General features: G+C 44.9%; 1 protein-coding gene across 10 annotated transcripts in view; it reads right to left on the bottom strand.

The window, feature by feature from the left end:
• Positions 1–15053, bottom strand: part of LRRC56 (leucine rich repeat containing 56) — an 83165-nt gene that overhangs the window by 20230 nt on the left and 47882 nt on the right. For 8 of the 10 annotated variants that reach the window (XM_048307175.1, XM_048307172.1, XM_048307176.1 and 5 more), the window contains 7 exons: positions 13404–13581; positions 11096–11299; positions 9686–9750; positions 8441–8571; positions 7553–7731; positions 4826–5186; positions 2698–4097 (listed from right to left, as the gene is read on the bottom strand). In XM_048307175.1, coding sequence (XP_048163132.1) covers positions 3905–4097; positions 4826–5186; positions 7553–7731; positions 8441–8571; positions 9686–9750; positions 11096–11299; positions 13404–13581 — 1311 coding nt within the window. In that variant the 3' untranslated portion in view covers positions 2698–3904. Of the gene's footprint in view, positions 1–2697; positions 4098–4825; positions 5187–7552; positions 7732–8440; positions 8572–9685; positions 9751–11095; positions 11300–13403; positions 13582–15053 lie in introns of those variants that run through there. The other 2 variants (XR_007204306.1, XR_007204305.1) reach the window with 1 other exon arrangement.

Raw genomic sequence — 15053 nt, 5'->3', positions numbered from 1 at the left:
GCAAGATATAATAAAAACATGGCCAGGATTCTCTGGTGTAATGAGAAAGCCATTGCAGGGCAGGATTCATCTCACCTGGCATCAGATGGTACCAAGCAGACATCTAAGCCATCACAAACCCTATTTTATCAGTGGAGAAACTGGCACTACTGGAGCATGAGCCATCTGACTCATCATACCCCAGAAGTACCTGTGTTCTACTATGGGTGCAGATAGTGCCCATGGCAAGGAGCCCAAGCCTGTCAGGCTCTGAACAAGCCAAGGAACCATGTAGGGAATGATCCTGAGTTGACCTGTCACTTGTGTGTGTTTGAAGAGGGAACATGTATGAGATTTTCCTTCCTGAACATCTCCTGGGCTTACTCGTCCTTGACAGCCAAAGAAAATATCTTCTCTTCATCCTCTAACGAAGATTAATTTGTTCCAAATGCAAAGCAATCCCAGGCTTTCAGTGAGAGTAATGGCCTTGGCACTGAGCACAACAGCCATGAGCCCTGTGCAGGTGGGCTGTGCACACAGCTGCCATGGGGACTGGACAGGGAGAGCATCCCCTTTGGCCTGTTCCCAAATGGGATGCTAATGTGTCCACAATGGACTGGGCTCTGCAGAGCTGGGAGGTGCAGAACCCAATCCAGGTCTGAGCAGGAGCCACCTTTGCTTGCCAGGGCCCATTTGTCTGGGTGGGATGCTGTCGCAGACATGCTCCCCTGCAGGGGGAGGGATGATTCTTAGTCACTGAAATAACTGGCTGGCACACAACTCCCTACTTCTTTCTCCCATGTTTTTTTTAAAGTTCCAGCTGAGTGGAGCCTTTCAGTGTGCAGGGCACCGCCAGCCACTCCAGCTGGGCTGTTCGTGGGACACTAGCTGAGTGATGCTGAGAGGCCTCCTGGATGGATCACTCTTCTGCTAATGCTGCAGCACTGTCACTTTGGGCCAAATCCCTTTGCTCTGAGCCCAGCTCCCTCCAGGGCAGCTGTTCCCAGCTAACCACCCCCTCCCTTAGCAGCGTGTACTGGTGAGACTTGGCTTCCGGTAGAAAACTCTTCCCTGCAGTGCTGATTTATTAATAGGTGAGGGGAGCAGTTCTCGCCCTTCTCTCCAGCTTACACACTAGATATCAATTTGGCAGCCAGCAGCAAATCCCATTAAGGCAGTGAGATACTTAAAGGCATCAACAGCTCCTGGCCCATTACAGGAACGAGGGGATGGACTCTGGTAATGTACATCTCAAACTGGTCACATCCAACTGGAAGCAAGGATCCTACTGAGACAAAATATTAAGAGTCTGCAAAGGCAGGGATGGGAATAAGCTTATTCATTAAAGGACTTTGTCTATACTCAAGGGACTAATGTGTTATTTTAACAGAGGAAACAGTGGCAAAATCCCCACAAATGTAACTCCCCACATATTTCCCTTTTGGGCCAAGAGAACTGAATTCACAAACAGCCCATCATGCCTTACATTTCCTAATTAGCCTGTTAAAGACCTGACTGCCTTTTCCATTTTCTAGATGAAAAAGGTGAAAGATGGACAAGCAGAGGCTAAGCCAGGGCAATGATTTTCCCTATGGGTCTGTTATAGCTGTGCAGACAGCAATGACCCTGTTTATTTTCCTTGTCCTGGAAACTGCAATAGAAAACAGCATGGCAGCCCTGGGAAACCCTGAGGTGCACCTGCTACTGGCAGAGAGAAGAGAGTAGGCTACCAGCCCTTTTTCCCCATCAAACTGGGCTGTGATCACAAACTTGCTCTCTTAGCAAGCCTCCCTGCTGCTCCATTCACAACACCCTGGCCACTCAGTTCTGGACACCAAATCCCCACAAACAGGAGCAGATGGCATCCAGCCTGTCTTACACATCCATCCCTACCAATACACACCTGAGGGGGTGATGGGCCACCAGCTGATGTGGTGATCAAAAGGTAGACTGGACATCTCCTCCTGGCCCTTTGAACACACCACACCACTATGCAGCATTTGACCTTGGTTAGGCCACCAGTGGGGCAGAGCTGATCAGTGAGGGGCAGGTGGCTGTTCTGACAGTCACACGTGGTCTGCACCCCTGAGAGTTATCACTGGAGGGCCTGATGGGAAGGTATAACAGGAAACCCGGAGTTAAATGGCACTGATTTCCCACACGCAAGGGCAGAACTGTTTGTCTGACCATTTCTCCTCATCCTCTCTGCCAGCTCAGAGAAGCTTCTTGCTCTGTGCACATACAGAGCCAAGTGGAGTTTGCTGCAAGATGAGACTTTCCAGATCTGTACCCAGAGTTTGTCTCTGCAGATGCTCATGTCAAGGCCCAGTTTACACACCCACTGATCCTTTTTTCCCCCTCCACCCCTTTGAAATGAAAGATGTCAATTGAGAAGGAGGGTCTGAATATCTGGAGAAGACAGTCCTACCCACCACCCCCTGGTACAACCCTGGATATAGAGAAGAGTCACTGCGGTCAGTGTCTTCTTTCTTTTACAAGCCTAGCTTTCTTTTTTTTTTTTTTTTGTGATGGTATGGTCAGTGACACTGGCAAAAAGTCAAATTTAGGAGCCTGTTGAAGGACACAGGCACTGTTGCTAGGTGAAATCCTGCCTGCATCCATAATATCACATAGAATCACATACCACACAGTTTTAAATGATTTTTGATGGATGGTTTCTGCTAGGATACAACAAAACTGGGCAAACTTGCTTCAAGCTCCAGACTCCAGTGCAAGGAGCACTGTGACAAAAAGATGTTTTATTTCTTTGTCTATTATTCTGCTTCTCTAAGTTAAGATGGCCAGCAGAAAGGAAACAAACAAATTCATTAACTCATCATGTAATAACTGTTTTATAAACTGATTTAAAAATATAATCTAACATAGTAATATAAACTGGAAAAAATGTGATGATGCTTGGTTTCAGACTGCAACATTAATTAAGTTGTAAGGCACAGTCATTTGGAACAGCCTCTCACAGACTGCAGTCACTAAAACAGATGATGTGAATCTCACCCGAACATAAAGCAAATGCCCTATTGAAAAAACAAGAGATTATTCCCTTACTTCCCTGCTTTGCAGCATCATCACTTAAAATTATCCAATTATAAAAGTTGGAAAGTCTATTTGATCAGAAAAAGCTAGAAGTGAGATGGAGGTGGAAGGCACATGCAAAGGATGCTCTGACACCTGGTGACAGAGTCAGCTCTGCTGGAGAAATTCTGGAACACAATCTCTACTCAGAGGAAGCGAGACAAATCCCTCCAGGTAGCTATGGAGCAAACAAACATGTTAATATTGGGATAAGCCACTTGTTCAGTATTCGTGCCCACAGCCTACAAGAACCTCCATTGCCTGTGCATGGGGTGAGCTCCTGTGGGGGCATAAATTCTGAAACCATCCAGCCTTCCTGGGCTCCTCCTCAAGCAACCCACCCTCCCTTAGAACGTGGTCTACAAAGAACACTTCCTCTCAAGCCCTTGGTTTTGGCCCTCACATGTCAAACATCCAGGACTGCAAAAGACACATTGCATGCCTGCTGGTAGGTCACCTCCAGCCCACTCCACAAACAGCAGGCTCCATGCTCTGCTTTGTTCAGTGTCCCTGCCTGACTCACAGAGATGGGCATGGTGTGGATGAGAGGAAGTGTGATAGGATTTATTCTTTTTTAGTGTGTGAAGGTTGCAAAAATAACCACATTTTTCTGTAATAAGAGGTTAATTAGCTCATTGGTTGATCAGTGGTTGCTCTTAAAATATTTCTGGACCAGCTGTATTCTGAATTGAGGCAAATCACGTCATTTGTTTGAACTGCTCTATTTGCACAGCTCTGTGTTTAGCTTGCAGAAGAAGCTGCAAGATAGCATTGATCCTTCATGGCTGTACTGTGTACATGGCTCCAACACATGCTGGCAACTGGATATCTTCTAGGACTGAGGACTTCTGTTCTGGGATGTTTTTGTGGCAGTGGACTTTTTGGGCAATGACTGCAGAAGGGATCTGGCAGTCAGAGGCCAAGCAGAATTCATTGGCCTAAACCTCTGGGAGGCTTTTGTGGATGAGCGGGCAGCTGGACGCTGGTGGTTGATCTCTTTAGAAGGGCTCTCATCCATGAGGGGCCTGAGGAAAAGAGAAAAACTCTGTGGTGAGACTGCACTCTGGATTTAGATATCTGCATTCTCCTCACCTGCTCTGAAAACTGAACCAAAAGCTGCCAGGCCTGGGAGAAGCCCAGGCACACAAGCTTCCCACATAAGGCACGTGCTCTCTGCCTATGCTGACTCCAAAGTGACTACATCAGCTTCAAACCCAAGCTGTCATGTCACAAGCCCTCAGTTGTATTTCTTCAAAGAAGCAACAACATGATGCTAAACTTACAGCAAACAGGTTCAGAAATAACCATGTTTTGGTGCATGTGACACTTCTCTAATGCCTACTTTATTTTCCAGAGCTCATTCTAACATGAACTTGTGTCAGGGAAAAAACCCAAGTGGGATGTCAGGAACTTGTGCTGGGGTTTGCTGGAGGAGGATCTTGAACAAGTGCCACAAGATCTTTGCAACAGACACAGCATTGGCTCTGGGTGGGGAACATGAGAATGGAGCAATAAGAACACAGCAAATTTCTGGGCTATTATTCAAGAAAATACAAAATTTACAGCACTCAAGCTATAAGGAACATGGGAAAATGTTTCATTTAGCTTTAGACAGTCAAAGGTAAATGTCAGTACAAATAAACTGAATTCTTTCTACAGAACAAGCAGGAGACCCCAGAGACAACAGAGAAATCTGCTTTTTCCTGCCATGAAGTCTTTTCCATTTTCCCCAGATACACTGCAGTGCACATACCTGATCCTTGATGACCCAACAGCTGCTGGTCCTAGAACAGGCCTTTTCTGGCTGCTGCAGCCAACAGGCTGGTGCTGCCTTTGGGATCCAGAGGCAGCGGACAGGCTGTGCAGGCCCAGGAGAGCAGGTTCTTTGTCCAGAAGCTGGGCTGAATTCTCTTGATGAGCCTTTGACTGGCATTGCTGTGTACACTGCCTGTACTCCTCTTGGGTGGGTATTTTTAGGCCTCTGTGGTTCCTTGTTTTCCAGGGTCTTGTTGCAACATCCATTGCAGAGGCAGGTGAAGGGTTTTTTGGAGGGGATGGAATTAGATAACGTTTTGTGTTGGAGAACAATGCACCCTCCTGAGCCTGTGATGAACCTGAAACAGAGTGGAAAGCACAGTGATTTAACAGCTCATCTGACTGCTAAATGACTAACCCAGGGAGTGAAAGGTTTTGGAGACGCTGGGTGATGGAGCTGGGGTGGGCAGATGTGTCCCAGTGTTGGGCATGTTGAATTGCTTCCTCTGATAGTTGCTTTGGGTTCACTACCAGCCTCCCTGCCAGCGCTGCTGGTGATGCGCCAAGCATGGAACAGTTCACAGGCAGAGCTCAAGGGGGACACACGAGCTCACCCACCCTCCTGTTCTCAGGCAGGATCACACCTGCGTCATTCCCCGCCTGTGTTTGCACTGACTTGTTCTAAATACCTTATGACTCCTTCCAGTGATCTGAAGTGCAAGGCACAGGAATAAGCACAGATGAGTGGATCCACTTTTTAAATCAGAGGCAGAGATCACGGAATCTCCTAATAAGTGCGTGACTGCTGGGGAAAATACTGGACTGCATGCAGGGCTACTTTCTGGCTGTTCGTGTTTCAGCCATGTAATTCTTTCCATGTAATATGTGCAGCACATAGAGAAGAAAAAACTTGCTGCTGACTTATAACAAGCAGGCACACATGCTTAGAACCATTCTATAAATAGCAGGGATCTGATTGCTCTTGTCTATTGAAAGAACCAACCATTCTATAAATAGCAGGGATCCAATTGCTCTTGTCTATAAAAGAACCAACTGTATGTAAGTGCCTGATGTGCAGGGTCCAGGGCAGGAACATAATCTAAAGAATTTGCCACCAAAACTCAGGCCTAGAAAGTTTATCTTTGTGGCTCCCAATTGATGGGCATGTATTTTACTGCCTAGGTAAAGCTGATAAAAAGTTTCCATGGAACAGTTTGTATCATTCTATATGCTTTTAAAATGTCTAAACTTCATGTTTGTTTTTAAGTATAGCCACTCTGAGAGACTGGTATGTCTGACTCAAGAGCCTGAAATAACATTCAACGCCTTCCAAAAAATGCAGTTTATATGAATCTGATGCTGCAAACATTTTCATGTAAGAGTGGCTTTGCTCAGATGACTTGTCCTTTTCTGGTCAGAAGGACTGCTTCCAGCAACAAGTTCTTCTGTGAGAAACTTATATTGGACTGGCCACATTTCTGCGTGTGATTTAGGATCTGGGTCAGTCCCCCCTGCCACCTTAGAAAATTCGAGATTTCAAACCACTCCATCATCTCCCAGCAGATTTAGCTAGAGGATGGACAGATGCATGTCCAACCATTGATTTTCACAGTGCCAAAGGGCATGACACTGGTACACTGTGAGATGTTTGTGACACTATCTTCTAAATATACAAATATAATGAGACCAACATACTCAATGTAAAAAAATAATAAAAAATCTGAAAAAGATCAGATTAAATCTAAAGAGACCATGAGATCATAATCTAAGACTTCTGCGGTCACTGGACAATAGGCCATACCTGTAGATTTTTCCAGACAGCTTTCATCCTTGTTAGGGAGATATTGTTTATAGGACTGTTAATACACACAGAGACTTCAAAAAGTTTCATGATATTTCCATTATTTTTTCCCAAAATATACTATATTTTTACAAATTTTAGTAGATCCATTTTTTCCCTTTAAAGAAACGTAAAATGAAAACACACATACTTTTATTTATTGAGAAAAAAAAGAGTTGCTATTATTAACAATGGAAAAAAGATTGAAGATGTAATTATGTAATGTCCTCTATTTGATATGTATTTGGAATAACCATTATTAATGTTTTTAATATTCTTAAAGACAATATTCAACAAGTAGTGAAGAGTGGGAATTCTGCTTTCATTCATGTAAATGCAATTTCAGAGAAGCCTTTGGCTTTATTCCTGAGTAGAAGATCATGTTCCATTTTTAAACCCTTTATTGAATGCATCCTTTTTGTTGCATATCTTTCCAGAATTCCCAGTTGCTCAGTTAAACCTTAATCATTAGCTCAGCCATTATATACATCAGTGCCAACTGGGTTCAAATACAGCTCAGTAGGAATGACAGAGTTTTAGACTCACCTGGCACTGTCATAAATTAGTGACACAAGGTAAAAGATAGAGACGTGTCCTTCTGCTAGACTTGAGGTTAAGCTAGTGTGAGATCACCTTTGCTCCTCTTAATTTTACATATTCATGCTGAAATATCTCAATTGATGGTCAACACAGCTGGCCACCATGTCCTGCTTAAAAACTGGAATGGATTGCTTAGGGTCTGGCTCTGCAATGGCATTTTCCAATTGCTGCCCTAGAGCACAGATGCCAGATCTCATAAAACACTGGGGTTACCAATGCACCTATTACAAACAGCACATTTTAGTGCCCAGTGCCAACCCTCCCCCAGGGGTTTAGGTCCAGTACCTGAGGAAGAGTGGGAGAAACTGGAGTGGGAAGAAGGCTCAAGTGAAATCCTTTCAATGAGGTCCTCATCACAGGCCTCCCTCAACTCATCTTGTGAGCTGTCAGTCAGGCTCCAGTCTTCACCCTCAGTCACCTTCAATGCTTGGCTGGTTTGTTCTTGCAGACCTGTTTGCAGGCACCTGGACAACATCAAGGATCACACCACTAATTAGCTTTTGAGCGTGGTCAAGTGCAGCTTGGCATGGCCACTCAGGCAAACACCCAGGCAGTGGATTTAGTTACCCACTGTTATTTCACACCTTCCAGGAGATATGAAAAATCATTTTAATTGGATCAGCCATCTAAGATGCCTGTGTCTGATTATCTCAAGTGTCTTAATCAGGTGAAATGGAATGGATTTAAAATTCTACCCAGTGAAGTAAGCTCAGAGAAATAAAACTATTTTTATTTCCAAAATAACCATTACCTGTCTGTGAGATCTATGAGATCTCAGCAAGGTGGTATTTGTCTTTCAGCCTTTTGTTTGCTTAGGCCAATGTGCTGCTTGCAGAAAACCTCATCCCCTTTCAGCTCTTTTACTGTCTGAAGTAGACACGGTCAGGGCCAAGAACGGCTCACCAGTTATGAAAAGTAATTTCCTTCTCTTGCTAAGGAAGTGAGCCCATCCTGCCTGTGCTCCGGAGAGAAGGTAGAGGATTCTTCTACCTTGCCATCCCGCAGATGCTCCAGGCAGGAGGACTACCGCCCAAAGCAGGGACAGGAAAGCAGGAGGCCGAGACTATCCCTCGAAACCGCCACCAGGTGGCCAAAGCGCTGATTTTAATTTTGCAGCAGAAAATGAATGCACAGTTTATTTATTGAACGGCAAGATTTCCCCGGCGGTCTCACCCCTTGTGCTGCTCCGTCCATGCTGTCTGGTCGGGGGACACCTTTTCCTGGTGCAGATCTCTTCCTCCTCCAGAGCCACAAAGGTTTTCTGTCGGCAGGCCAGACGGTTTCAAAGGGCTCACAGCAGGTGGCTGCGGAAATGGCAGAAGTTATCTAGATATCCCTCGGAACTCTTCCCAGCTCCGTTTCTAGATGTGGATTTTAGAATGCATCAGAGCCCACTGCTGTTTCTGAATTTTTAGATCACCCCTCACCATTTTCTAACTCCTCAGTTTTAAGAAGTCCCACTCCCCAGTCATGTGCTGTTACAGCCTGAGGAACCCAGGGTAGCAGTTAAAAAATTGTTGATTTATATTTCACTGGATATAAGCCTATAGTACCTATACCAATAGGCATTATAAGACCAGTACCACAGAAACTGCATCATGCAGTATATGACCACAGTCTCACTCCACAGCCTAGTTTTCAGCACACAGTAATTCACTATAAGGTTCAAATTTGTTTCAGAAAAGCTTCCTATACAGAGGCAGTGGCAGCAGAAGGACAAGGGTGATACATACGTTTTCCCCTGCAGTTCTTTAACATCTATTGTCAGCATTAAGTCAGCATCCTGTGCATCTCCCTGATTTACCACAACCTGTTTAAACCCACACATGTGCAGCTGTGCTGTGTTGAACCTGAGAGCCCACAAAAGCTGACCATGACAAGCCAGGCTGCTCCTCTTTACACACATGGGTATCCTCTTACTAAATTACTGCTGAAATGAGCAGGCTGACCCGCAGGGCAGGGGTACCACCCCACTGCCAAGAGGAACAAACTTTGGATTTGTGTTTGTTCAGTCAGTAGGAATGACCTTGCAGTATTAGCAAGCTGACTGTTTATGCCAACATCAAAGAAACACTGCTGAAAAAAATCTTTTTCTTAACAGCTGTTGTAGAAATACCATCAAATTTTGCAATCCTGCCTTGTACTTGCTCATTGCAGGATGATAGGAAGTCTGCCCCCAGCAGCTGATCTGTGATTTTCACATGTTCCCTTGCAGCTGATAGTCCACTGCTGCTAACACATGGGCACATGCAACATCATGGCCAGAGACCCTCTGTCCTCCCCAAAGGCAACAACTGCATGTTGGGGGTTCTTGGGCTACAGAAGAGAGGGAGCTGCCACAAGCCACAGTGGGAGTTCAGTTTATCCCAGGAGTTATGGGGGTCACCATGCAGGAATATGAAGTATAAAAAAACATACACCTAGCTTTTGCCTCCTTTCTCGAAGGGCCTTGGCGGGGTTCCCACATATAACTTGACGGAGTCCTAAGAAAACCAGGAAAAAAGAAAACATTTTACTCCAGCATTTAACAAACAGTACTGTCTTTGAAGCCAGTCCATATAATTTCCCATAGACAGGAAGTTGTAGTATTTCATGGTGTAGGTTCACAGTATCACCTGGCATGGCCTGCCACTGCTGCTAAGAGGCAGTTTCTCTCTTTCCATCAGAATCTGTCTTCTTCTGCTCCTGCCCTGTCTCCTTAGTCATGCTGGTGCAAATATTTGTGTGGACACATGGTAAGTCAGATCAGGGAACAAATCTGGATTAAAGCAAAATATGATTTTTTGGGGTTCTTTTTTAATTTATTTTGCTGGATCTAGATCAAAATCAGATTAACAAGAGGTAAGGCAGCTAAGGGTCAGAAGAAGCAGTGAACACTGGGTGAAAAGAAGAAGCAGTGAACAGTGAAACTGTCTCTATCAGTAGTGTTAGCTGCCTAAAAGTGCATGTAAAATTACAGTCTCATTCCCTGACAAGCTGTACTTGGTTTCCATGTACATTTCCAAATGTGCACTCAGCTGTTGACTCTGCATTGCTTCATCTAATCCATCATCCTGAGTCCTACCTAAAGACAGGGAACTGAGGAGAGATTGGCATCTGAGAAAAGCAGCCCACAATGCCTGGAAACAAACACCATCTTCCTATCTAATCTGCACTCCGTCGGCTGGTGGAGTTACACCGTCAAGGTGTTTTCAGGAGTCAGGGAAGGATGGGTAGTATTTCCAAGTGACTAGGGTGAGAAGGGCAGTGGTTTTGGGCTAGCCTGTAGATCGAGATGTGAAGTTAAGGAACTGACTCCTCTTGCTGAGGGACCAACCTCTGAAAACCCAAACCAAAGTGCTCATTGACAGCAGCGATGCTGCTGCAGTATGACACTGCAGCACACACAGTCCGAGCACATGATCCAGGGGGGAGCGAAGGTGCATCACAACACCTTTCTAGGGGACTACCTTGGACCACATTCCCGTGGCTGAACAGGATGTGCCCAGATGTCACTCAAGCAGGACAGCTGCAATGAGGTCTGAAAGGCAGCACCAGCAGGGGAGCACCATTGCAGTATGGGGCATGGAAAAGGGACAGCAGCACAGGGTGCATGGGGGCGAGGGGCTGAGGAGTGGGCAGCCCAGGCGACTTGCACCTTCTGCTGCAGGGGGAAATAAAGGAAAGCCTATGCTAGAGCAGGTGAGTCTCATGGAAGAAAACATATGCTGAACCTGATTAGCAGTGGCATGGGTGGGTGGTATTCAAAGCACCCTGGCTTTCATCAGTAATAACATTCAGAAGGAGGTGGAGGTGTGGGAAAGAACAGGATTAAAAAATATACATTACCATGTGTCAAATCACTGGAGTCATCTTCTGTGAAGAGCATATCAGGAAAAACAGCGGGATCTGGAAGAGGACAGCTACTGGACAGGAGGCTGGCACCACTACACGTCCCTATGTTAGCAGAACACTGTGCATTTCCAGGTCTGGAAGCTGTTGGGGATTTTGGGCCACATCCAGACTGCTTTGCTACTGCCCCAAGATAAGGATCTAGAAGAGAGATTTCGTTAGTGTGAGCACAGTTGTGCAAGGCTTCAAACCACACCATCACTGTACCTTGCCAATATCGTGACTGCTGCTGCACACCTGGAGCTAGAGGGACAGAAAAATATGTAACAGCAGCTACAAGAAACATGCTGGAATGGGTCCAGCCTAGAGACAGAGGTCTTCCTGTGCTGCACAGTCACGGCAGAATCTGGGGATCCCTAACTAAACTGATATCCCTTCCCACCCTTCTCCTGCTCCTGGGCACCAGAGAGACAGCTGGGGTTATGGGACAGGAACTGCTCTGTGCTCACCACCCACCTCTGATTGTCTCACAGGTGAGCCTGGATGCATCCACGGCTCTGCTACTTCCCCTGCCTGCATGCCCAGAATAAGTGTAAGCTGCCTCTCATTTGCTGCCCACCTGCCCAAAGGGGAACCACTGCAGACTTGCCACAGGCACAGCCTAGGCCCCTGTCTTAAAATACATTGCTTAAATGCCCCGGCACAATGCAGATGGTGATGGACACCCTACCAGAGCTATCAGTCAAACAGGGGAAACTGTGTACCAGGAGTTACAGAAATCTGGGAATGGCAGTGATAGATTTTTCCAGTACTTCCCCAGGGACAGATACTTTTCTACCACAGAAAGAAAGGTGAAAACTGTTTTTGTAATGCTACAGGGCAGGAAGGTTCATACAAAAACTAGCAAAGGCAGACAGAGCCTTGTCCTCTTACCTGCTCAACTGCTGGCTGTCCTGGGAGCACAGCACAGCTCTAAGAGCAGCATATGCAGCTAACCACCCACAGGAGAGAGAATTTCATTTCAGTGCCCAGATGAATAATGTGCTTTGTAAACTGTTGAGCATCTACCAGCTCCAAAGTGAGGAATCAGCTCTGTAATAATCTGGCCATTTCCTTAAAAGCTGAGTGTTACGGAAATGTATCTTGGGCACAGCTGTTAATAGGAACCCATGAAACACACAGCACATGAAAAGTACCCAAACCAACGTTGCTACTGGAAGGGAAGAAGTACTGGGATGTCTGAACCTGACCATACGAACTTACTGGTTTAGAGCTGCAGGCAAGAATGTAAGTCTGGTTACACTATGAAATCACGTGAATTCACAATTTCGTGCTCTGCCCCTACTGTTTCTGTCAGCAAACTTTGTTAACTGGTTTTCTGAACCTCAGGTGATGTTGCCAAAACAGGATCACTGAGGGATCAGATTTTAATGGATTTTTTCCCTACCATGACTACTATTACAACTAATGATTTGGACCCGTAGGGATTAAATAAATGACAAATGTATGTACTTATTCCAAAACAAACTAAATTTTTAATGGACTACAGTTGGCAGGCAAACCGCAACTTGGGGAGGGGGCTGGGAAGCCAACTGCATTGCTCACACTAATGGGAAGCAACAGGAGCAGTTATAGGAAATACTTTGCAATATTTAATAGTATGTGGTAAAGTGCATGTAGCATGACACATAAAACCATGGACATCCGAACTATTACCAAGGCTACAGGCAAGGGGACAACAGATTTACTTTCAAACCATTTATTCTCTACTAATGAATGTAATGAACTTAATCATAGTAACAAAGAAAGTGGAACAGATTTCTTACGAGACCATGCAATCTTCCTGAGATGTTGCTACCACTAAAGGGTGGTAATCAAATTGCCTTTCCTATTATTAAATTGGAATTGGAAATTCTACTACATCCATGCTACACAGGATTGACTATTACCATGGAAAGAGCTGTGAACAGCTGTTGTTGAAACATTCCTTTCCAAGCTTTGCTTTTTCCCATCAAGCAGAATGAGCCCCAAGTACAGACTCCCAGCTACTGCTGGATTTGCTTGATGCTCTAGAAGTTGTCTGCATTTTTTGATCTTGATTCCCAGATTAGGATAAATTTCCATTTAAATCTGCACTGTTAACTGCTGAATTACAGATTTCTTACTTCCCAAGTGAAGAAGACAACATCCTTTGTCCCTTTACTGTAAGTAAAGATTGGCTTTAAAAAGGTTGGCTTGCTCTTCATCTTTCTTTTTTTACACATCATAACTTGAAAAATGAACCCCAGCAGGAAACCTGTCATACCTAACCATGAAATGTCTCTGGCTAAACCACCTTCCTTGATGGATTCCTTGATGATTAGAGAATCCTCATGTATCTTCTTGGAAGGAAGGTGATCAGTCTGGCTTGCTGGTATTCTGTCCAAATACTTCAAGTGGGGAATGAGTTTTTTTACTTCCGCTCTGTAATTATAATCTGGTTCCTGGAGAAATTGAAAAAGTGGTCAGTTTATTTAACAGTTTGTGGACTTCAGTAGCACAGTACTGTTCAATTTGTATGATTGCCATACAATTTGAAATGCTCCTCACATAATTTCTGCTTGAACTGATCATGAAAATGTCCTGAGCAGGGCAAAGACATGGCCTTCACCCAAAGGCTCTTTTGCTGTTTACCCACTGATGACTTTGCCATTTGTCTTTGTTATATCATGTATAACGTGCAAAAGCATAGCAGGCCACTGATGCCCACAGAAAGCCAGGGCACCCTCAGCATTCAGCCAGTCTCTCTCCCTGTTTTTGCAATTCTCTGGTAGTTGCATCAATACTTAGGTGATAGAAAGATTTGAAAACATGTTATGAGTGTTGCTACACCTGCTGATGGTAAAAGAAAGAGCATTTCCATGGACTGTGGTTTTAGGCACACAGAAAAAAAACATACAAAGCAAGAGTGCACTGCTAGTGGCAGAATACAAATGGACAGCTACCCACCAGTCAATTGCTTCAACCAGGCAAATCTTACGCTTTTCAGGACATTGCATGCAATATTAGAAACCCCCACAAAGCCAAGTCCTCACTCAATACAGAGTGATCCCAAACAGAAATCTTTCTGTGAGACCTGGCTGGCTGGCTGCTCCCTCCCTCTGCATGATGCAGCACTGATGCTGGCAGAAGGAACTCACCAAATAAAATGTGTTAGTTGTTGTTAAGAGGCAGACACTAATTTTCTCAAACTAAGTCTTTAATCTTAATTTAGAAAATGAGGCAACCATTCTCAGCTACAGCCAATTCCCAGCCATGTCCTGTTGGAGAGGAGAATCATGTTATGCTCATGTTACATTACAGCAACAGAGGCTGCAGAATTTATCATCAGGTTCTTGCTCTTGGTTTAGATAACAGGGGAAGATGAGCTCATATGAAAATCAAATTACAGGGACCAAACAGGCCATCTGAAGAAAGAGCAGTAAATTTAGCTGGACCATTCTGTAGATTAAAAGTAAATAAATAGGAGAGCTTTTACTGACCTTTAGCAAGGGCCAGACTACAAGAAGGAGCTTGAAGAATTAGAGCTGGCCATCAAGGACACACCAAAGTAAGCCCACATCTACTCTTTTCTATATGGCTTTTCTATACACCCAAAAAATGCAAACATTCATTGAAATCAAGAAAGCAACAAAGTCCATGGAGAAGCTCTCAGCAGCCACGGGCAGGCCCCACTTTGTAACCCCCTGAGGGCAAAGCGTCTTCCCAACACAGACACTGGATGGGAGACTATAGTGAACTCAGTCTGCCTCTGCTACAAGTCAGTGTAAAATACACCATTGTGCTGACTCCCCCAACAAATTCTGCCTGGCATTTGAATGCAGCTACTGTAAGGACTTAAAGAGCACAGTTGCCTGTCTCCAAACACTGTTTAGGCCACAGAAGGACTTTGCCATGAGATAAGCACAGAATGGAG

The sequence above is a fragment of the Corvus hawaiiensis genome, chromosome 6 (assembly GCF_020740725.1).
Source record: "Corvus hawaiiensis isolate bCorHaw1 chromosome 6, bCorHaw1.pri.cur, whole genome shotgun sequence".
NCBI lineage: Eukaryota > Metazoa > Chordata > Aves > Passeriformes > Corvidae > Corvus > Corvus hawaiiensis.
Note: the sequence above shows the minus strand (reverse complement) of the source record. Positions and strands in the feature narration are given on the sequence as shown.